Source organism: Dromiciops gliroides, chromosome 3 (assembly GCF_019393635.1).
Source record: "Dromiciops gliroides isolate mDroGli1 chromosome 3, mDroGli1.pri, whole genome shotgun sequence".
NCBI classification, from domain to species: Eukaryota; Metazoa; Chordata; class Mammalia; order Microbiotheria; family Microbiotheriidae; genus Dromiciops; species Dromiciops gliroides.
The window spans coordinates 226562980-226587453 of NC_057863.1; the positions used below are offsets into that span (position 1 = coordinate 226562980).

The 24474-nt window shown below is 37.0% G+C and overlaps 1 protein-coding gene across 4 annotated transcripts in view; it reads right to left on the minus strand.

Annotated features, from left to right (window-relative positions):
- WWC3 (WWC family member 3) overlaps window positions 1-24474 on the minus strand; it is a 212791-nt gene that overhangs the window by 98600 nt on the left and 89717 nt on the right. For all 4 annotated transcript variants that reach the window (XM_043996696.1, XM_043996697.1, XM_043996695.1 and 1 more), the window contains exon 3: window positions 10174-10377. In XM_043996696.1, coding sequence (XP_043852631.1) covers window positions 10174-10377 — 204 coding nt within the window. The remainder of the gene's footprint in view (window positions 1-10173; window positions 10378-24474) is intronic.

The following is a 24474-nucleotide window of genomic DNA, read 5'->3' on the forward strand; positions in this document are numbered from 1 at the left end:
AGATTAATTGCAATGAGCAATCTTAGTTTCACAGAAGACAAGTGATGCAACACCTTTTCTTCCTCTCAGGAGAGAGGTGGGGGGCAACTGGTGCAGAATGTTGCTTACAATGCAGATAAGGTTGCTTTGTCAGTGCATTTTGCTTAACTGTTTTTTCTTTTCTACAAAGGAGAGGAAGTAGAGCAGGAAATAACAGTGATGTAAAAAAAAAGTATCAGTAAGAAATTATAAATAAATAGTGAATGTGCTGTAATGTACTGAGGTCCTTAGATTCTATTAAGGCATGTAAAGATTATATACTACAGTCACTGAGGCAGATGTTCCATGTTCCAGCTGTCTCTTCTTCACTCTCTTGTCTGTTACTCCCCACCTCTGTTTCTAATCACAACTTCTAATCTTCACATCTATTCTGCTAGCCCTCACTCCTTTCCCTTTTCTCTGTTTTATTTTTTTCCTTGTTTTCTTTTCCTATTAATTCTCTGAGTATTTTTGGCCTTATCTTTTCCTGTGAGTATCTTGGCATTTACAGCTATTGGAAATCAATGACAATCATTACATTGTCTTAGATAAAATCATAGATCTTCTCAGTGATATTGTTTATTATAATTAATGTTTTTGTTAGTGTGTTAATTATAATATACATTACATAATTAACATTTATTTAGCACTTTCAAATTTTGCAAAGCACTTTATGTACATAATTTCATTTGATTCTCCTAACTACCCTGGAAGACAAGTGCTACAGGTCTTATTATCCCTATTTTATATAAAACAGCTAGGAAGTATAACATATAACATTCAAATCCAGAACTCCTCTGACTCTAAACTCAGCATTGTTGCTACTACCCCAAATCTTCACTGACAGAGATACTTTCTTTCACTTCCATTTCTAGGTTGAAAACTGTTCTTGGATATAGCTCCTTGGCCTTCAATAACTGAGGCTTTGCTATAGCTAAGTTATTTTTAAATGCTTCATTTTTGTCTATAGAGGAAATAATGCTCACAGCCATAAAATAAGAAATTAAGTAACAATGTAGTGATTAAATAGATTTGGTTGAGAGTATATGCAAAATTAATTCAAATGACTTAAAAAAAAAAACCTGATCATATGGACAATCTAAAAAAATAACATCTCCCACATTGGCCTATGGCACTATCTATCTGTCTGTCTGTCCGTCTATGTATGTATATAATTTGTGGGTGGGGTAATGAGGGTTAAGTGACTTGCTCAGGGTCACACAGCTAGTTTGAACTCAGGTCCTCCTGAATCCAGGGCCAGTGCTTTATCCACTGTGCCACCTAGCTGCCCACGCTTTTTGAATTTCTATTCCTAAGTCAAAGGCTCAAAGACCCCTACCTCATTAGCATGTCTGCAAATCATTCCAGGCTATACTAAACATCCATTTGGACATGCACAAATTTGGAGGTAACATTTTGGGGTCATTCACATTAAAAGTAGGTAGCGGGGCAGCTAGGTGGCGCAGTGAATAAAGCACTGGCCCTGGATTCAGGAGGATCTGAGTTCAAATCTAGCCTCAGACACTTGACACTAGCTGTGTGACCCTGGGCAAGTCACTTAACTATTATTACCCCACCCCCCACCAAAAAAAAGGTAGTTAGGAACACTTGGAAAAATGGGCAACATTATTCCTTGCAATGCAGAATGCATATTGCAACTGTTCACTGAAAAAACTGGAACAATCCCCCCGCCCCGGTCATTGAATTATTTCATTAAATTTCTATAGAAAATATCAGCAAAATAATCCAGTTTGGAGGGGTTCAGACTTATGCTTCTGACAAGTGTTAGCCATGTAAACTTAAGTCTCAACATTTCAGTGGCTTAGGCAACTCACTAATACTATAACTTACAGACAAGTAGCTGATCTGCATCAGAGTAGGGAGTTTTCAGACTGAGAGTTCACACACACACACACACACACACACACACACACACACACACACACGAAATCAGGAATCTGAACCCAAAATAAGGGGGATGGGGGACAATAACATATTCTAGGTTTTACTTCTAGTGATGAAAAGTACATAAAGGTAATCTAAATAAGTCAGGAATGTGCATAAACTCTGATATAAGATTCCTAAATAAAGCTTGCTTTCTTGCTTGCTTCCTTCCTTTATGCCTTTTTTTTATTACTTTCATTTCTTCCTTCATTTCCTCCTTCCTTATTCCTTCTCTCCTTCCTTTTTTCTTCACTACTTCCTCCCTTTCTTTCTAACAAATAAATACCCTTAATTTGCTGTCAAAGCCAATAGACCATTTCACAGATACTTAATAAGAATATTTCGGGTCCAGCATTCTTCAGTAGCAGGCATTCTTTTTTTTTTTTCCTTTTGGTGAGGCAATTGGGGTTAAATGACTTGCCCAGGGTCACACAGCTAGTAAGTGTTAAGTGAATAGCAGGCATTCTTATGATACTGCAAAGCAGTAGTAGAGAGGTAAGAAGATAAATCTCCCTTCCTGTAGAGGTGAGAGGCTATGGCAATGGACTTGTATATATTGTCAGATATAACTGAAGTGATGCTTGGTTTTGCTAAGTGACTTTTTTTTTCCTTTCTTTTTTGTCTTTGTTACAAGGGATGAGTAGAGGAGGGACACTTTCAGAAAGGAAGATGTTATAAAAACAATGTTTTAAAAGTTGTTGAAAGCATAGCATTAATTCTAATTTTCAGCCTTAAACTTTCTCTTCTATTGAAGATTTAAGTAAACTGCAAATAGACATGTTTAAACAGGATGCCAAAACTATTTAAGTGAAATAGTACTTCTTCTGGATCATTTAATAATAAGGAGAAACATGGACCAGAAATTTATCACCCTTTGTATATACTGTACCTTGAACACATCCTATCTCATCTCTACTTATGAATTCAGGCCATCTATCATTTTCTCTTATTTTCTAAATCAGGAAACTAAAGTACAGAAAGGTTGGAGTGACCTAAACTCTCTGAAAGAATAAGTACCAATAAAACTTTGTGACTACGACTCAGATGTCCAGTCTATCAGTATCACACTTTACTTCCATTGGACTAAACTCATCCATACTATGAATTATTTTTGTCCTAGCAGTCTGGTTGTGTAGATGTAATAAATGACTCACATATATCTAGCATATTGTATTGTAGAGAGAAGTCAGGCATTTGCTTGGGCTTTATCATATTTTTTGATTTTGTAAGAGATCAAAAGTGATTCATGTCTCCAAGAAAAAAACCAAAAGAAAAAAAAAGCATTTTTCTCACTGTGGGAAACTGGTGGCAATAGTAGAGAAATGATACACCTTCAGAGAACACTAACCTTTTTTTTCCTAAGAATGATCTCTCCAAGAGATTGTCATTTATCAGTGGTTGTGTAGCTGCAGGGATGGCTGATTAAGAGAGGTTGCTTAAGTGAACTAGAGAGCAACCTAGCAAGCAAGAACAGACATGTACCAAACTAATACTAATTATCAAGCCAATGACAAGATTCCCACAAAGAGGCACCTGTAAAACAATCAAGGACAGAACTGACACGGAGGGAAAAAAAGGAGGAGCTACTAGAAAAGGAACAGCAGTTTAAAGCCCTCACTATCTAATAATCCCATTGATGGATCAGTTCCCCATACTTGGTGAGTGCATCTCCCTGTCAAGAGATTTTTTTTTTTTTTAAGATTAGTACAAGTAATTACCTCCCTATAAACAAATAAACCTTACCAGTCCTTGGAATTGATACCTGCCAGATAAAAAGCTTCAAAAATGCAGTGATACAACCTTTCAACAGGATCCATGTTCTCCAGCCTGTCCCAACATGTCTGTGTCAATCAGAACAAAAGGCTGCATAGATTGTCAGTGGCTTTTATCTTAGGTCAGATAGGAGCAAGGAAACTCTTTAATGGAGAACTTGTGGAAGAGTCTTCATGGGATGGGCAGGTAGCCTCAGAAAGAATGTTGGCAGGATGGGTGATTGATAATGAAGAGCTTCACCACCACCTCATGCTGGAATTTAGGGTGGGTCTAAAGCATCACTTTCTCACTGAATTGATAAGGAATATTCTTTCCCAGACACTTGATAACTGACCAGCTTAGGTATCTCTTGGGATCTGGCTGAGACATAGAATCATATAAATTTGGATATGAAAGGGATCTTTAAAGTCATGTCAAAAAATCCCACCAATTATTTATTTATACGCTCACTTATTTACATATTATCTTTACAGATGGAACATAAACTTCTATAGGGCAAGAACTGTTGCACTTTGGGGGGTTATTATTGTATTCCCCCAGTACAATACCTAGTGCATAGTAGATGCTTAATAAATGTTTTGTGATTGGCTAATTAAACTATTCCAACCTCCCTCCCAGTGCAAGAATCCCTTCTAGAGCCCACCTGACAGGTGGTCACACAGCCTCTGCTCTAATGCCTTGAGTGATGAAAGGTTCTTAAGACAGGATGGAAAAGATAATCTAGGAAGAAAGACAGAAAATTATCGTGAGAAAGTGGTGAAAAATCAGTATTGAGAGAGGCAAGCAGAGAGTTTATTTCAAAAGTAGAGAAGAAACTCTGTACCAATATGGTAGGTATGAAGCTCTCCCCTTGCTTCCATTAACCCACAAGAAGTCCTCTTCCGTGTTCCATAGAACACCAAGGAAAATTCAGGTTGCAGCATCTGAAAGGACTATGAACACACATGCTTCCCCAGTTCTCCCCTCTCTCCCTGTGAGAACCCTATATATTGTGCTCTGATCTAGCTGATAATTTATACACGTGTAGCCCAACAGTAATTCTTGTTTATCAATATTGCCATAGGGACAAATGTTCCAGTTATCTAAACCAATAATGACTGGGCTTCTTAATTTAAGAAATAGGACTTAATCTAACTTTATGTTGCCAAGAACCAAGCCACCGTGCCACTTCCCAACCACATAATCTAAGCTCTTGGCGTTCCCTGGGACTCTGTCACTGGGACCCTGGCCTCTGATTGACAAACTTTCATCTTTTCTTGGCCAAAACCAGGCCACCATTCTATGTTCTAGACATTTCCAAACCATACTGCTATTCACGTACCTTTGCCCTCAACCTTTCCAACTCTAGTTCTCTTTTACATGTTGTCTTCCCCTAACAGACTAAATGCTCCTTGAGGGCAGGGACTGTTGCCAGTATTTGTTTCCACAGGGCTGAGCATAGTGCTTGGTACGTAGGAAGTGCTTAATAATTGCAATTTCATTCTTTCATTTACTTACTCATTCTAACTTCCCCTCTGCTCTAGCTGCTCATGTGTAGATGACTAGGTATCACTATTATAACCTTATCATTTGGGGATTAAAAGGCATAACAAGTATCTTAGAGAACAACAATGTCCCTCTTAGCTCCAAGACCCTAGCCTATTTTTAAAAAAAGCATATTGAAATCATGATTATTTTTTTTCACTTCCTCTTCCATTTAGAATCATTACAATCAGGAGAGAGTAATCTAGAAGTTGTGAGACTTCTATCTATAAGTGGAATCCATAAGTTTTAGCTGGCCTCAGAGTCAGAGAGATCTTGGTTCAAGTCCCACTTCAGAAACATACTGGTTATGTGACACTGGGCAAATCACGTACCCTCTCTGTGCTCCTAGGCACCTCTCTTAAGACTATAAATTGCAGAGCACTTACAACACCACCTTACACATATTACGTAGATATGCATATATACTGAATCCAGATCTTGTTTCTATCTGTAATTATTTACCAGGTCAAGGTATCGTACTTCTTCAGTTTTCTGGCTGTGAAACAGGTTCTAGAATGCCTAAGTCCCCTAATTTGGCCTCAAATTACTTTGCACAAGCTAAAGTCTCCCATGCCTAGAAGGCTCCTATTCCTTACCTCTGTCTTTCAGAAACAAAAACTCCCTTCAGAGCTTAGCTCAAGTGCCATCCTACAATAAGAGATTTCCTGATGTCCCCAATAAATAGCATACCTCCCACAACCCCCCTAAATGACTTGCTCATTTTAAATTATTTTTGGTATTTATCCATCTGTCTACAAGTTGTACTACCCCGCCCCACCCCAGAAGAATGTAATGCAAGTTTCTTGAGAGAAGATGGCTTTTCCTTTTTTCCTTTTTATCCTCAGTACCTAGAACAGTGCATAAATATTGTATAAATATTTGTCTAACTGATTTGTACTACTGCAAACACATTAAAAGCACTAAGGCCTGGCATTCACAGCTTAAGGATGAGCATCTGTTAGATCTCAAAGGATCTTGCCAGTAGGTCTACTATTCTGCATCTTGTCATACAGTACGAAACCCTCCCCCCCCCCCCCCATCTAGCCACATCTAGCACAGTTCTTGTAGAAAAGGTTAAAAAAAACTCAATCTAAACCCCAGTGGCAGAGAGCAACTTGCTAAGAATGTGGACTAGCTCCTAGATTTCTTTCATAGTATCAATAATTCAACAGTTCAAGGAAAAGGCACATGTGTACTCATACTCCTGCCAATGGTTCCTGGCATTGTTAGCCCTTTGGGATAACAAGACCAAACAACACAACACAATGCAACACACACACACACACACACACACACACACACACACACACACACTCAGTTCAGTTTAGAAGGCAACACATAAAAATGGAATTCCTCTGCTAAAATGTCTAAATACTTTAGGTGTCTGGGATGTAACCCAACAGTAGGGCTGGCAGGGTGTTCCATAGAAACACCAGAGTCAGTCTGCTTCCTCTATCAGCAACCACCTGTCATTTCAGAAGCACCATCCTCTACTTTTCTTTGACTAGACAGACAGAATTCTTTGAGGCTCAGAAAGGAATGCATTTATGACATGCAACTTTCTACTTGCATTACATTCTCAGTAGCTTACAACCTAGTGAGGCATAGTTTCCTACAATTCATCTTTCCCCAGACCCATGAACCAACTTTGTGGCCTCTATCCCTTCCACCTCTCACTGTGGCTACTGTATTTCCTCATGCATAAAAAAGGAGCCCAGGTGAATTACTATTGCTTAATTTCAATAATACCTCTCAAAACTCCTTAATAGTTTGGCCATCACACCATCAGCCCCAACCTCCACCAATTTCAAGCCACTATACCACCTATACAGGGCCTAGGTATAGACATTTAGAATACTCTACACGTTACTAAATTTAACCTTCTACTTTGTATTAAAAACTGTGCAAATCTTTATCTCATCTGTAAAATGGGGCTGATACTTTTACTAGCTATGTCAAAGGGCTATTGTGAGGATCAGATGTGAAAATGTATGAAAAACATTTTGCAAACCTTAAGGTTTTAGATAAAGGTCAGAGGTGGAATGGCAGCATGGTTTAGTAGCCCCAGAATCAGGAAACCTGGGTTGAAACCTACCTCTGATAATGAATAGTTGTGTGATCCTGGGCTAGGGATTAAACTTCTCTCAGCCTCAGTTTCTATTGTAAAGAATTAATTGTTATTCGAGGTTTTTATGCCTCGGCATGCATGGATGGCCTGGGATGGTGCTCCACCCACTGGTTGTAGCTGTTGCCAGGGCTCTGGCACCTCACGTCATCATCACTCGCGAGCCTACATGGGCCTGGCAAAATTATAATGATTGGAAGCCTAGTGAGGGCAGTCATGTGACTGTCAGAGCGGCCATCCCATTGGCTGGGGTTGTGTGGGGTATTTCTAGGTTTGGGGGAGGAGAATTGGGCATTCTAGATGGAAGCTGGAAAGCAACGGGCGTTCTGCTGCGTGTTTTCAGCTGATTCCTGGGTGGTGGTATTTTTTCAGGTATTATAATTTCCCTTTCCCCCTTTTATTTCCTTTCCCTTGATCCTACTGATCCTGTTTGTGTTTTTTTTTTAAGTTCGTTCTTGTTAAAATAAATCTTGTTCTGTTTTGAGGGAGGCTGCCGGTCTCCTTCTTTGCCCCAATATTGCAGCGAGGCGCTTAGCTAGCACTCCCCAATTAAAAATTGGTCCCCACACTATAAGGCAACCCTCCAATCCATTGCTTCCTCTCATACCACAACTATTCTCATTGAGGCCTTTATCACCTCTCCCCCTGACTACCAAAATAACCTAATTTTTTCACGAATACCAGTACTGATAGTTTAGTGGGTTGAACTAAGTGAGTGTAAAGGTTTATGGTGATGATGACTAAGTCTTTGGGTAGTGGATCTACAGGCAAGATACTTTGAAACCTCAATAGGTGTTTTCCTACTTTCATTGTCTCCCCTCTACTAAATATCATTCATAGTGTTGCCAAATTGATTTTTCTAAATGGCAAATCTGACCATCTATATTTCTAAAGGGTAAGTCATCTGCTCAGAAAAGCTTCAATGGCTCCCTACTGCCTTCAGAGTGAAATACAAATGCCTCTGGGTGGTATTCTAGTTTCTTAACAACCTGGATCCAGTTTTAAAGACAATTACAAATGACACAGACTAGCCAACTGGAGCCATGGATTTCACCATAGCATGTGTAGCAAACTCAGTCAAAGCAACAGCAACATAGACCAATCAAAGCTAGTAATCTGGTCACCTTTGTTCTACTATGATCTAGATATTGCAGCATAAAACTAGGCTAAGTGCCCTAAAATTTAAAGTTGGAATAACAGCCAAAGAGGCAAGATGGCACAGTAGCTAGATTGCCAAGCTTGGATTCATGAAGATATGGATTCATGCCTGACATTAACTAGCTTTGCGACTTTGGATAAGTCACTAAATTTCTGCGTGACTCAGGCAGTCCCCTAAGATTTTGCTCCCGTATCATAGTTTGCAATCTGTCATACTGGGAATTCCCCAGATGCCAAAATTACAGATTTGGATATAACATAATTGATTATATTTGGATATAACCTGGCAAACTGGTACTTAGCACCATGGACATTTTACTCTGTGCCTCTGTTTTCCTGTTTTAATGAAATAAAACATCCCAAATATGAGCTCCACACATAGGTGGCACAGTGGACAAATGCACTAGACCTAGAATCAAGAACAACTGAGTTCAAATCCTGCCTCAGACACAATATCTGTGAGAACTCCCTGGGCAAGTCACTTAAAGCACCTAACTCCCAAGGCTGTTGTGAGGATAAAATGAGATGGTATTTGTAAAGTGCTTTGCAAAACATGAAGTGCTATATAAATGCTATTATCATTACACAAGCTTATTAGTCATCAGAACAATCTCAACTTTGTTACCTTTGGTAGTATGAAATATGCAGTAGAGTTTCTCAAAGTTGCATATGGTATTCTGTAGGGGGATTATTTTACTGAGAATGGCTTAAGGCTCTGTGGATTTCAATGACCAAAATGTGCCAAGTCCAAAATGTGTCTGAAAGTGGTATAATCAGATTTCTGGCCACAGTTACTTAACTATCTGAAAATCTGCTAAATAAGCAATAAGACAGACTAGTGTTAAGGTCTGTGAATAAGCTAGAGCCCTTGTTTCAAGATTTCTGGGTATACTATGTCTCTGTCAGAGGCAGAAAAAATGTCCCCACGTATTTGGGGTTATCGTATTCTTTTTCTTCGGATGACTATCAGAAGCAATGTGGTATAGTTGCATAGCATACTGAACTTGGAGCTGGGAAAGACCTACGCCCAAAATCTTACTTCTGGTACTAGCCATGTTATCATGGGCAAATCACTGAGTTTCAATTTTCTCTTCTGTATAGTACCCACCTCAAAGGATTATTATGAACTTCTGATGATAAAATATGTGTAAACCACTTTGAAAACTCTTAAAATATTACACAAATTCCATTTGTTGTTATTATTGCCATATTCCCCAAAGGGCAGTCTAACTCTTTCTGAGGTGATTAAGGACAATGCTTTGTGTGTGGGAAGGATCCCATCTTTCTCTCAATCTTCAAGACTAAATAACTCCCTCTTACCCTCCCTCCCCAAAAGGGGGGGAGGTAACCTCATTGAATTATATAAGCATATAGAAACTTAACTGTGAATCCCTCACTTTTTGAGTATACAGGGCCCAGCTACTCAAGACAGCTTGTTATCAACATCAATTATATAGAAGTTTGGGTCTGATGCATAATGACAGAAGACAGAGCCATTCTGTTGCTTTTCAGGAATGAAATAAAAATCCTTGAGATTACCTAGCTGAAGTGGAACCTAAACTCTTTAACTTGGGATAACAAGATAACCTTTAGAGGAAGGTGTTTCCCACAGAGGAAACCGGTAAACTCACAGCTAGCATAAGACCGGCTGTCATCTTCGCACATCTTGTGTAGCTGCTGGTATTCCTCTTGCGCTAGCTCAAAACGTTGCTGCTTAATTTGGTATATCTCTTTTTTGGCATTGAGCGCCTCCTGGGCTACAATGAGATATTCCTTCAACATCCTTTCCTGCTCTCGCCTCCATTGTTCTCTTGGATCCTCAATCTGGGTAAGTTCTGAAAGAGAAAGGACAATTCGTCATAGAACAGCAAGACCTTTCTGAATGATAATAAAGATGCAGTTAAGCGGGTACTCACATGGAAACAAAGTTTTACTATGATACAAAATAATCAGTGTGTTTCCACACAGAGAAGCTAATGCTTGGATGATTTTTCTGTTATGTAACCTCAGCTAAGAATGCCAGGCTTGGGCAATATTACCAATTTAAACGATATGAAAACATGTTAAGTCCATGCAGTCTACAAAAAGGCCCATTATGGGGGTGGGAGGTCACATAAATAAATAATTTTAAAATATTTTTATCTATTACATTAAGCCATTTTCCTCACACACTCTCTTTATCAGTGATATCTCTTCACTGAAGACCCACAGATGGCAATGACCCTTATCAGAATTTTTGAGAAGACAGTTGGTATTACCAATAGGAGTTTATATTTTAATCAAGAACTAACCAACAAATACTCATTAACATTTACAAATGGGACCTTTTCCTTCTTTTTACTTTTCCTGTCAGATAAACAGACCTTCATCTTCTTTTGCAGCTAGATCTTGTTCACTAGTTATTAATTTCAATTCACATTCTACCACTCTTCCCATTTCAGTGAGAAAGGATTTAAGGAAGGAGATCAATGTAAGATTTCCATTCTTACTGCCAGAATCCTAGGTCATGCTATATTACTTCAGTAGTCTTCCTGACTCCAGGTTCTTCCTGTCCTAATCCATTCTACACTCCATAGCCAGAGTAAACTTCTTAAAGCACCATTCTAATAAGATTACTCCCGAACTGAAAAATTTTTAATAGCTCCCTATTGCCTAAGACATACATTAAAAACTCTTTAAGCTAGCAATTTTAAGTTGTTCATGATATAGCACTAATTTACCAACCAAGCTTTGTTTTTCACTACTGCTGAACAGAAACTTGATTGCTCTTGCCAAAATATATTGCTTTGATATTTCTTAAAACACCTCTATATTTCTCCAAATCCATGCCCTTACTGAAGTATTTCCCTCTTCCTGGAATGTCCTTTCCTCACCATCATTACCTCTCAAAATCCTACTCATTCTACTCAAATGCCACCATCCCCAAAATGCCTTCTCTGACACCATAGTATGAAATAACTGTTCCAGTTTTTAAAGAAATGACTACACAATTCCAAAAAACTAATGATGAAGCATGCTTTCTAGCTGCTGAGAGAAGATGGGATAAAGGTTCAGAGTGAGATATATTTCTGAAAAGTGGAAAATTATTTTAAGTTGTAGGAGAAAGCAACCACTTGATTTGTGAAAGAATAGGAGAAAGACAATCACAGTTAATTTGAAACTAAGATTTTGGAAGGTCTGATTTCAAAAGGTTCACAGAAATGATTGCATGGACAAAAACTGTGCAGAGGAAATTAGACCCAAGGGATAAAAAGAATTCTCAAAATTGAAATTGTCGGGGGCAGGTAGGTAGCTCAGTGGATAAAGCACCGGCCCTGGATTCAGGAGGACCTGAGTTAAAATTTGGTGTGACCCTGGGCAAGTCACTTAACTCATTACCCCGCAAAAAAAAAAAGAAAAAGAAAAAAAGAAAAAAGAAATTGTGAAAACAAACAAGTCTAAAAAAAGAGAAAGGAGTCTTACAAAGAGAACAATGTAAATGCTCAAGAAAAGAATCAAACTCTAAATTAGGCTTTTAAATGGTATGTGTAGAAGAGTAGATAATAAAGACATACTGTCAGACATGCCCAGTGTTATGATTTGTTTTACTTAACTATTGTTCTTTTTATTGTTTTTCTTTTTAATAGAGGAAAATTCAATGAGAAATGGCAGCTATGTAAAAAAATAATAAAACTTTAAAAAGAGAATAACATCAAAAACACTAAAAAGCACTAAAGCTCAGCATGAGCTGAAACTGGTATAGAGAGCTAAGAACAACCAAAATATCTGTGGTGGAGGAAAAAAATCAGGATCAAAGGAGGTAGTGGAGTATTGCTTAGGATTGATAGGAGAGAAGGCATAAATACTCAAATCTTATTTTGCTTCTTTTAGCTGTCAAGAAGGATTTTTAAACTTGGAAGGACAGGGAGGGAAATGATTAATAAGAAGTTGATATCCATGAGAAGCAAGGAGGTAATAAAAAGCATATATTTTTCCTTATGAGTTAAATTCACCAGGTCCTAACAACAGCTCCCCAGGGTACTCAAAGAACTAACATACTTCCAGGTCAGCAGACCAACAAGATGACAAACTAGACAATTTTTCTTAGTCTCCACTCTCAAAAGAAAAAAAAAAGTGCAACAAATGAGGAACAATTAAAGCTGCAGTCACAGGACAAAAAAGAGAAAGGCCTGACAAGATCAAATTCTTATGAATTAACAGAAAGTAACAATTCTTAATAGGCTCACTTACATCCCTCTTCCACTATTGTCAACATACCAAAGAAGGGAAACAAAACCCTACAAAAGGTTTTTGCTTGGGACCATGTTGGGATCCCCTATATCAGCAGAGATTCTACCAGTATACTTCACCTACTACATGCCCTCATCTTGATGCCAAGTGGCAGACAGCTATTCTACTCAGTCATATGTGGGTAAGTAAGAAGGAAGAATGTTACCTTCTTCCTTGAATGGTTCCCTACCACCAAGACTGCAGAGACGCAGTCTAGAACACACTCTCCTATCTTCCCCAATCCCAAAAATGTGGCAGTTCCTCATTTGATTCAAACCAATCAGAAAAGGGTTGGGAACTAAAATCCAGTAAGAACCAATCCTGTCCGATATGAGGTTACTCAAGGTGAAAACAATGTTGGTGAATCCCCCAAAGTAGGAGGAAACTGAGGCAGCTTTTTAGCACAGGCCTGGGAGTGTAGTCACAAGAAGAAGAAGAAGAAAAAGAATAAGAAAGTTAATAATGGGGAAATACAAGGAAGATATGCTGAATCATCAAAGTTTTTAAAAGGAAGAAAACTCACTTAAAATCCCAGACCATAAGCAGACAAATCAATAGAGAGGATCTCATAAGAGGATCCTAGAAATAAGATAAGTATTAAGCCCTCAAAAGATTATGAAGATTTCTTAAATATTACAATATAAAGGAAAGTGAACCAATGCTTGATAAAACATATTCCTGTGGAATATCAAGATGGTATAAACTCACAAAATATCCCAGAATGGTTCAGAAAAGAATTAAAATTCATAGGACAAGAAATTAGGAATGAATACTGACATATTTTCAGAGGTGATAGCTTCAATATAGTAATGAAAACTCAATTATCAGAAAAAGACTGAATATATTGTGTAGTTTCTCCCAAAAAAAAAAAGTTTAACTGATTTGGAATACAAAAATACAGACAGAAGAAAAGGAAAGGTCAATAATAGTAAAAGAACATAAGAACTATTTCCAAACCAAAACCATTGATCTTGAGGATAGGAGGTATAGGGACAACTTAACAATTATTGGTCTTTCAGAAGAATTTTTTAAAAAACCCAAATAAAGCAAGACAGAAACTAATATGAAAAAAACTGTCCAAAATTTTAGAATATAGAAAACATAGCAAAAATTGAATGAATTCAAAGATTATCTCCAGGGGGAAAAAAAAACCCTTATGCATCAAACTCCAAGACACCATAGTTAAATTATCCAGTGATAAGTATCATACACTGCAAATGACCAGGAGAAAGATCTCCAAATATAAAGGAATGAAATTTAAACATCACAATTATTATTCTATATTCACTAGAAATCACACACACACACACACACAGAGGAATGGAATAGTAGTTTCTTTAAAAAAAAAAAGGGGGGGGGCAGCTAGGTGGCACAGTGGATAAAGCACCAGGAGGACCTGAGTTCAAGTCCGACCTCAGACACTTGACACTTACTAACTGTGTGACCCTAGGCAGGTCACTTAACCCTCATGCCTCACAAATTTTTTTTTAAATTAAAAAAAATTTTTTTAAGGAGCTACAGGGGCAGCTAGGTGGTGCAGTGGATAGAGCACCGGCCCTGTATTCAGGAGGACCTGAGTTCAAATCCGGCCTCAGATACTTGACACTTACTAGCTGTGCGACTCTGGGCAAGTCACTTAACCCCAATTGCCTCACCAAAAAAAAAAAAAAAAAAAAAAATTAAAAAGGAGCTACATCTGCATACCCTGCAAACCTCAACCTAATCATCAAAGCACAAGTATAAATGACATAAATATAAATAGATATAAATAAGAGGCATAAGGTACTTTTGAAAAAACAAAACACATGTGAGCAAAATATTCAATAAGCTGTCACCCCAAACAACAAAAATACAAGAAAATAAATAAGAATAATTACTAAAAACACATAATGAACAAATTGCCACATGTTTAAAAGTTGTTGTTTTCAAAGAGAAAAAAAGACTGATTTACTATTGATGGGGTGATAAAAGGAGTAATAAAGAGATATGCACTACTATGATGAAATGAGATAGAGCTATGAGGAGAGTTGGGGATCTCATGATATGTTTCATTAGGAGAGGAGAGGGGAGTTGGTGCAATAAGCAACTATCTTTTTTGCCAGAGATCTGGACCTACATGAACAATAATTTTCCACAAGAAAAGGAATATTTAGGTTCCTAGGGGCAAATGGCAGCTAAAGGTTGGGGAAGGTATGTGTGAACCCACAAGTACTGAGAGATAAAATGGCATGGAAAATGGGAAGAAAAATAATGGACAAAGTAAGGGACGGAATCAGACAACAATTTATTACATTGGGTAATTTTCTGTTGTTGTTCAGTCATGTCTGACTCTTCCTGAGCCCATTTGGGGTTTTCTTGGCAAAGATACTAGAGTACTTTACTTTGCTGGGCTATTGTGAAGAAAATTTTTTGTCAGGTATAAGGTACTATATAAATATTAGCTATTATTGTTGTTGCAATAATCAACCTCATAGGTTTATTGTAAGGAAATCTCTCTTTAAAATACTATTATAAATGTAGTTTACTATTTAAAAAATGATGAGCAGGATGCTATCAGAAAAACCTGGAAAAACTTACATGAACTGATACAAAGTGAAATGTACTTTATACAAAATAACAGCAATATTATAGGATGATCTGCTGTGAATGACTTAGTTATTTTCAGCAATACAATGATCCAAGACAACTCTGAAGGACTTATATAAAATGCAATTCATCTACAAAGAAAGAACTGATAGTATCTGAATACAGGTTGAAACATATTTTTTGTTAGTTCCTTTTTCTAAAATTTTTTGTCTGGTTTTTTCCATAACCTGACTAATGTGGAAATGTTTTGCATGACTACAAATGCTTGAGTTCTTAAGGGGGGGTGGAGAGGGAGGGAGGAAGAGAATTTGGAACACAACGTTTTAAAAATCTATGTTAAAATTTGTTTTTACATGTAATTTGGGAAAATAAAATTCTAAATTAATTTTTTTTTTTTTTAGTGAGGCAATTGGGGTTAAGTGACTTGCCCAGAGTCACACAGCTAGTAAGTGTTAAGTGTCTGAAGCCAGATTTGAACTCAGGTCCTCCTGACTCCAGGGCCGGTGCTCTATCCACTGCGCCACCTAGCTGCCCCTTCTAAATTAATTTTTAAAAAAGATACGACAGTACTTTGCCATTTTCTTCTCCACCTCATTTTACAGGTAAGGAAACTAAGGCAAACAGGATTAAGTGACTTGCTCAGGGTCACATAACTAGTAAGTGTCTGAGGCCAGATTTGAACTCAGAAAGATAGATCTTCTTCCTGACTCCACTCTATTCACTCTGCTACTTAGATGCTCAGGGTAGTTTTTACCATGGAGCATTCCTTCTCTTAGCATTACTTCCCTTTTGAATTAATATTTCTAAGAATGAAGTACAAAAGAAAAAATTGATAAGAAAGAAGATAACAAAATAACAAAATTATTCATAGAAAAAATGCCTAACAAACAAAATAAGTTGGAGGAGAAAGATAGGAAGGGGATTTTGAACTTACTTAAGTGAAGGGGGAAGAGAGGAAGTGAAGAGCTAGACAATTAAATTAAATAACGAAAATGAAATAAATAATATAACTAAAATCTTTTTACTAGAGAAATTGTTGACAAGTGAGACAGGAGAAAGAACCTGTGGAAATCAGGTTGTAATCAAGTAGTTTAAACAAAACTAATTGTAGGGACAAAGTATTGAATTAGAAGAGGAAAAAAATAAAACATAAATGAGAAAGTATACCCTCACATTCTGTTGATTGCAAGAAACATCTTGCAGACAAAGACAGAATCAAAATGAGAGGCTGGAACAAAATTGACTGTATCAGGGAAATTAAAAAAAAAATCAACACTTGCAAACATTATCAATTACAGGAAAAAATAAAAACATTAACAAACAAGGAAAGTACATTATAGTCAAAGGAATCATAGATGATGAGCCAATATCAATATTAAGCATATGTATCCATCAAAAGCATGGATAGTATCTAAATTCATAAAGGAAAAATTAACTAACTTACAAAAAGATATAGTAATATGATGATAGTAAGGGCAAAGGGCAAATATTTATTTATATGGCACCTACTAACTGCTAGGCACTGAGTTAAGCCTTTGTTACAAATACTGTCATTTGATCCTCACAACAACCCTGTGAGGTAGGTACCTTTATTATCCCCAATTTACAACTGAGGAAACTAAGGCAAACAAAAGTTACGAAACTTGTTCAGGGTCACACAAATAGTAAAGTCTCTGAGTCCAGATTTGAACTTAGGTCTTACTGACTCCAGGCCCATCCCACTATGTCACTAGCTACCCTTGTAGGAGACTTTATTGTTTCTCTCTCAGAACTGTACACATCTAACAGAAAGATAAATAAAAGGGAAAATAGAGAACTTAACAAACTATTAGAGTATTTAGAGCTACAAGATCTATGGAACTTTCTGAATGGGAACATTAAAGATACACATTTTTCTTTGCACCACAAAGCACTTTTACAAAAATAGACCATATGTTAGGGCAAAGAGAAATAGAAAATACATTTTTAAAAGCAGAATTAGTAAGCATATTCTTTACAGAACATAACAAAAAACAGTAATCAGTTCCAGGAGCACAAGCAAAAGACACAGACCTAAATGCAGCCTTAATAATGAAATCCTAAAACTTCTGAAAGACCCAAAAGAATAAATCATAAGAAACAATTCATAAGGATATGAAACATAATGAGATGACAAGACAACATACCAAAATTTCTGGGATGCAGATAAAGCAGTCCTCAGATGAAAAATTATATCCCTAAAAACATATATTAAGAAAATAGAAAAAGAGAGGATTAATGAACTGAATATGCATTTGAAAAATTTAGAAAGACAACAAATAAACCCAAAATAAGCACAAAAGAAGAAATCTTGAAAATTAGAGGAAAATAGATAAGTTAAAAAAACAATAAAAACTAAAGAACTGATAAATAAGACTAAAAGATAACTAATAAAATTGGTAAACCTTTAGCCAACCTGATTAAAAAGGAATATCAAGTTAATAAAATAAAAAATTAACTAAGTATCATCACAACAAACCAGAAGAAATAAAAAGCATGATCAAAGCCTACTATATATAGTTATATACAAAGAAGCAGAATTTAAAAGAAAGTGAATTATCCACAAAAATATAAAACACTCAAATTAATAGAACACTAAAGAGAAATTTTAAAAACAAATGAATCTCAAAAAAAGGAAAATGTGCTAGTTGTAAAGGAGGAGCTACCAAAAAATTATACCCAGTGCAGATTAATTTATAGGAGAATTCTATCAAAATTTTAAAGGACAATTAATGTCTATACTAAACCAATTATTCTCTAAAATTGAGAAAGAAAGCACTGTATAAAAATTGTTTTATGTGACAAATGTAGTCTTAGGGAAGGATGAGGCAAAAAAATAAAAACTATAGACCATTATATCATTAAGTACGCAATGAGCATACATTAAAAGCTTTCCAATAACATTAAAAACTCTCCTAATAAATATAGGAGTAAAGCAAGGATGCCCCCTCTCTCTGCTGTTATTTGATATAGTACTTGAAAAGCTAGCAGAACAATAAGACAACAGAAATGAAAAGCATAAAGATAGGAAAAGGGGAGATAAAGTCATTACTCTTTGCTGATGTCATAATTATTTACTTAGAAAATCCTAGGAAATCATCAAAGAAATTAGTTAAAATTATAAGGAGATTCACTAAAGTTACCACCTACAAATTTCAATCAACAATCAACAACATTCCACTATAACCATAATGAAAGCTAGGAGACAATAATAGAGGAGTCCTTTTCAAAACAACTATAAATTTTACGAAATATGTAGGAATTAACCTAACAATGTACATTCAATACCTGTATGGATACAATTAAAAAAAACTCCTTAAAGAACTAATGACTTAAATAACTGAAGAGATATTATTTAACTGCTCTTCACTGGGTCATGCCAATATAATACCAAAAGGATATTTGACAAAGCAAGACAAAACTTAAAAAAATTTTCATTTAGAGGAACAAATAAAAAACGAAGGAACAAAAGGAGAATAAGTACTACTAGATCTCAAACTACATTATAAGCTCCCAAATCCACTTGCTTCCAGTTAAAAAACGGAAAAGTAGATTAATGGAAAAGATGAGATAAGAAAGAACTAAAATAACTTAATATGATAACCCAATATTCAATATACTCAAAGACATAAATTGCCTAAGGGAGAAAAAACCCCCTCTATTTTACAAGAATTGCTGGGAAAATGGGAAAGTAGTCTGTAGCAATTAGGGTTAGAATAAAATTTATACTATATGCTATTATAAAATCAAAACTGATATTACCTGAGTGGTAAAGATCATACTATTAGATAAACACATCATATACTTTTCACAGTTATGACTAGAGGGCAAATCCTTAACCAAACAAGTGATAGAAGCAATTACAAAAGATAAAAGCAATAACTTCAATCACATGAACTTGAAAAGCTTTTGTACAAACAAAATTAATGCTACTAAGATAAGAAATAGAGCCATAAAATGAGAGGAAATTTCTTGTATAAAATATAACTGATAAAATTATGTTATTCAGAATATAGACAACTAACATAAATGTGTAAAACCAAAAGCTGTTTCCTAATAGAGAAGCAGTGAAAAAGAATATTAAAAGTTTTCAACAGAAGAGCAACAATTAACAACCATATGAAAGAATTCTCCAAATCACTAATAAGAAAATTGGAAATCAAAATAATCCCGAGTATTCCCTCCATACTCCAAAATTCGCAAAGACCACAAAAGATCCTAAAAGTCAACGTTGGAGAGATTGTGGAAAGAAAAGCTCATTAATTGTTACTGAAGCTGTGAATTTTTCCAATCATTCTGGAGAACAATTTATGTGAATAAAGTAGATAAAATTTCCATATCCTTTGACCCAGAGATTCTAATTTACTAGACACTTATCCCCAAATGGTCAATGATAAAAAGGAAAAATGCATGTATGCATGTATGTCTGTGTGTATACATGTGTGTGGGTGTGGGTTGTTACTTTATAAGTTAATGGCTATTGCACCAGGTTTGGCAGTAAGCATTTATTATAGATTAATATCACATATTAATAAAGTATTGACTGTGTGTATCCCTGATTTCCCCACTAGTCACAGGCTTACAGGCCTAAGCAATTACATTCCCAACATGGAGAGTAAAAGAGAGTCCTGGGAAGAAGATAGCCAAGAGATAAGAGACAAGAGAGTGACCCTAGCGTGCCCAGAGGATAACTCTTTTTGGTACAGGTGGGTCACCACACATTGATCTAAGCTAATTGGTTAGCATCATTCAGCTCCACTGATTGACATGACTTGGGGGGTGGTCTAGAGATCAAATTCCAACTGTCTAGGTGTGCTTCTTGCCCTAGCTAATCAGAAGGATCAACCTGCATTGCTTTTGATAAGTTGAAGGCTCATACCAGGCTGGTTTCTGGTGAGTGGGAAAGAGTAGCTAAAACTAATGTCTGGGTTTTCCCCAGAAATCCATTATTAATAATTATTTTCTCACAGGGTCTATACACACATACATATACACACCGTACTCTTCCTGGTAACAAGGAACTAAACAAAGTAGATACCCTTTTATTAAGGAATGGCTAAATAGTTGCAATATATGAATGTCATGGAATACACATAGACACAACACATACTGTATCCTGCTATAAGAAACAATGACTATAATGAATATGGACAGCGTAGAAGGACTTAGATGAACTAATGTAAAATGAACCAGGAAAATTATATATACTGATGACTATCAACAATCTAAGTGGAAAGAACAATAAAACAATTGAAATTGACCAAGCCTGGCCCCAAAGAGGAGATTAAGATATCTCCCCAGGCATCTCTGAAGAGGTAGGGGACCCTGGGTATGCAACACTGGGTATGGATTTTGGACTTTTTCATTATGTCAATTGGTTTTGCAGAACTTTTTTTTCTTTCATTTTTTTAAAAAAAAACCTCTTTATCACAAGGGATAGTTGTATGCAAGAGGGTATAGGGAGAAAACAGTAGAAATACTAGGTAAAATAAAAACAAAATACATCAATAAAATGTATTTTTTAAAGAGCTAGCAGATGCAACAGCCGAACTTTGGAAGAATTAGGATAACAGGAAGGTTGTTATAGAACCATAGAATTGCACCTGAAAACAATAAATCAATTAGTTTGTTTATCAAGGAAACTGGAAAAGAAGTAATCAATAGGAATCCATGACAGACTAATATAATTTCTTTTTTTTACAGGGTAACTAGGTTGGTGAATCAAGGGAATCCTCTAGATATAAATTACATAGATTTTGGTGAATCATTTGACAAGATCTTTCATGTGCTTTGCATTTTCATGGTACGATCCTCTTCTTTGCTATTATATTTATGGAAATGCTCTGTTATTTGGTGTTTGTTAAGTTTAGATATGTAAGGGCTAAAATTCTAGCTATACTGTCTAAAATATCTAATGAGTGGTCGCCAATAAATTATAAGCTTTGGCAAGAATTAGGTTTTTAAGCATTTATTAAGGAGAATAAGAATTTGGTAAAGAGAGAGAGAAAGGCCTAGATTCATCTATCTATTAAAGGGAGAGAATATTCCTAGCTCCGCTCTCTGCCAGAGTCCACACGAAAGAGCGAGAGTCAAAGCGCCAGCCTCCCCCTTCTTCCTCCCACAAGCAAACGTCACTTCCTGACGCCAAAGAAAGCTGCATGGTCCTGCCCTCAGAGCCCTTCTCCTCATGTTGGAGCTTTCCTACAGTAAATCTCCACCAGGTGGCATCATTCCAATCATTACAGATAGAAATGTAAAGAAGTCTTTTATGTTATTCTTGTGCACAAGATAATAGACACCAGTAAAATCATAGATGGCAAACTTGTGAAATAGTCAGGTGACACAAGGCTTCAAGATATAACTAAGATACTGTATGACACAGTCAAAATCAGAAAAGATGCTGACAGATTAGAAAATGTGCAAACCTGCCTCAGTAGAGGGAGTTTCCTTCAATGGGAGTCAACTATTACTGAATAAATCACAATTCTGGTAAAAATAAAAAAGTAATATCTTTGTGCTCAAAAAGTCAACTTCACAAAGTACAAAATGAGGGAGTTCTAGCTGAAGAGTAATTCATTTCACCAAGATATGTGGGTTTTCGCAGACTGAAAGCTCATTATGAGTCAACGGATCAACATAGAAGCCAGTAAAGTAAATGAAGTATTACCTTCAACTATATTAGGATAGGCAGAGTTCTGAGCAAGATCATCTCATTGTAATCTGCTCTAGTCAGATTCTTTATGCCCTAGGTACCACAAGGCAGCTAGGTGACATGGTGGATAGAGCACTAAGCCAGGAGTCAGGAAGACTCATCTTTCTGAATTCAAATCCCACCTCAGACTCTTATTAGCTATGTGATCCTAGACAAGTCACTTAACCCAATTTCCTTTTCTGTAAAATGAACTGGAGAAGGAAATAGTGAACCACTCCAGTATCTTAGCCAAGAAAACCTGAAATTGGGTCACAAAGAGTCAGACGTGACTGAAAAATGACTGAACTGAGCCACTCATCACAGAAGGGCCATCAGAGACTAGAGACCATGCCTTACCACAGTAAAGGGAATTGGGGACAATTTAAGGGACAAATGAGAGGTATTATAAGGAATTTCAAAGGGGTGTCATGTAGAAGAGTTACACTTTCTCTGTTTAGCCCTCACAGGTAGAACTGCCACTTACTACCTATGATATAATGATCAAGGCTCTTAGCCTCTCAGCCCCAGGTTCCTGATGTATAAAATAAAGAGGTTGGAGCAGATGTTATTCTGAGATCAATTCCAGCTCAAGATTTATAAACCTATAAACTGCAAAGAGGCAGATTTAAGCTTGAAGATCTTAAGGATCTCCTAACTCCCTTTTTCTCTGACTTGCTTCTTTATTCATCAGGCAATCTTCTCATCTGTAACATCTCCTGAGTGGACTTATCCATCATGATGGAAATGCTCGGTGCTGAAATGACTAGTTCCAATTCTCATGCCTCATGCCTCAATCTCCAGCCTCAGGAGAGAAGATCAACCAGACCTTCTTCCATTTCTTGCTGAATGTGTTCCCTGAGGGGAGGCGGCAGGAGAACTGACTTGCTCGGCTGACATCCATCTGAGCCAGCACAAGCAGCTCCCACCTCCTATTAAGAGTCTGATCTCCCAACAACTTTAAGCACAAAGAGGATCAACCTTCCCTTTGACCTCAGGCCTTTCAACTCTTGCTGTGCCTATTTCTCAGGTAAAGAGGAAGAGGAAAATCAATAGGTAAGAATGAGGACTTCCTTTTCTAGATGTGAACATTCAACTTTCATCTCCTGCTAAGCCCCCTTTCTGCCTAATCTCCAAGTTTTAGGAAGGAAGGGAAAGAGTGAAATGGGGATTCCCATTTGACCACATGCCATCCATTTCATGATGCACTTGTCTCCAGCATTATCTCCACCCTCCTCTGAGAAAAGGAGTGGTGCCTTCCACCCAGTGATGAACATCCAGTTATATTCTTCCCATCCAAGTGATTCTGAATCCCTAAAGATGATTATCCAAACCCAATTTCTCATTCTGTTCCACCTGATCTCTCCTTCCCATCCTCCCTCCCCAAAGTTCCAACCAAACATCACCCACCCATTCCACTGTGCCCGCTGGAGGGCCAGTTCCATAAGTAACAAATTTCCCTTCATCCTTAATCTTTTCCCCTCCCATTCCTTCCATCTACTAGCTATTACTGAAATCTGGCTATTGCCTGATGACGGAGCCTCCCTGCCAGCCTTTCTAGTACTGGCTGCACCCTTATTTATTCCCTTCAATTCACTGGTCAAGGCAAAGGAGCTGGAATATTCCTCTTTCCCCATTACCACTTCCACTTTCTCTCTCCACCTCCAATACCCAATACTCTCCTTCTTTGAGGTTCATGAAATTCATCTTTATCACCCTATTAAAATCCTGTTAGCTTTTGTCTACAAACCTCCAGATTACTTGCCTTCTTTTCTCAGGGAAGGTTGACAATTTTTCTCTCCTCTTCAATTCCTGTCCTCATACTAGGGGGCTTCAACATTCACACCGATTCTCCCTCATTCACCCTGACCACTCAGTTCCTTGTGGCCTTGATCTTGCCATGACCCACAAATATACCACCTCTATGTTAAAGAATTCTGAAATCCTCTTATCTGACCATAATCTATTGGCTTTCAGCCTCTCCCTCTGCCTTCCATTATCAAACTCTATTCTTTGTCCGCACCATGACCTCTAATCCCATCAGTCCTTAATTCTCTCCCAGGCCTTCAGCTCTGCATTAACTGCTCTCTCCTCTTTCCCCCATTTTAACTCCTCAATCAACTAGTTCATCTCTACACTGTCCTCTTCTCTTCTGTCCCTAGCCACTTTATCACATCTCCAATTGAGCCCTACCAAGCCTCAGCCTTGGATCACTCCCACCATCCACAAAGAGACTGCCTAGTACAAGTTCTGCTACTATCCTTTGTAAGTCTCTCTGATCTAAACATAAATGGTGGTTCCTGGTACCTAACCTGGCTAAAATGCTTGACCTGATATGATATATTCATCAATTTGATTTTATATTCACAGA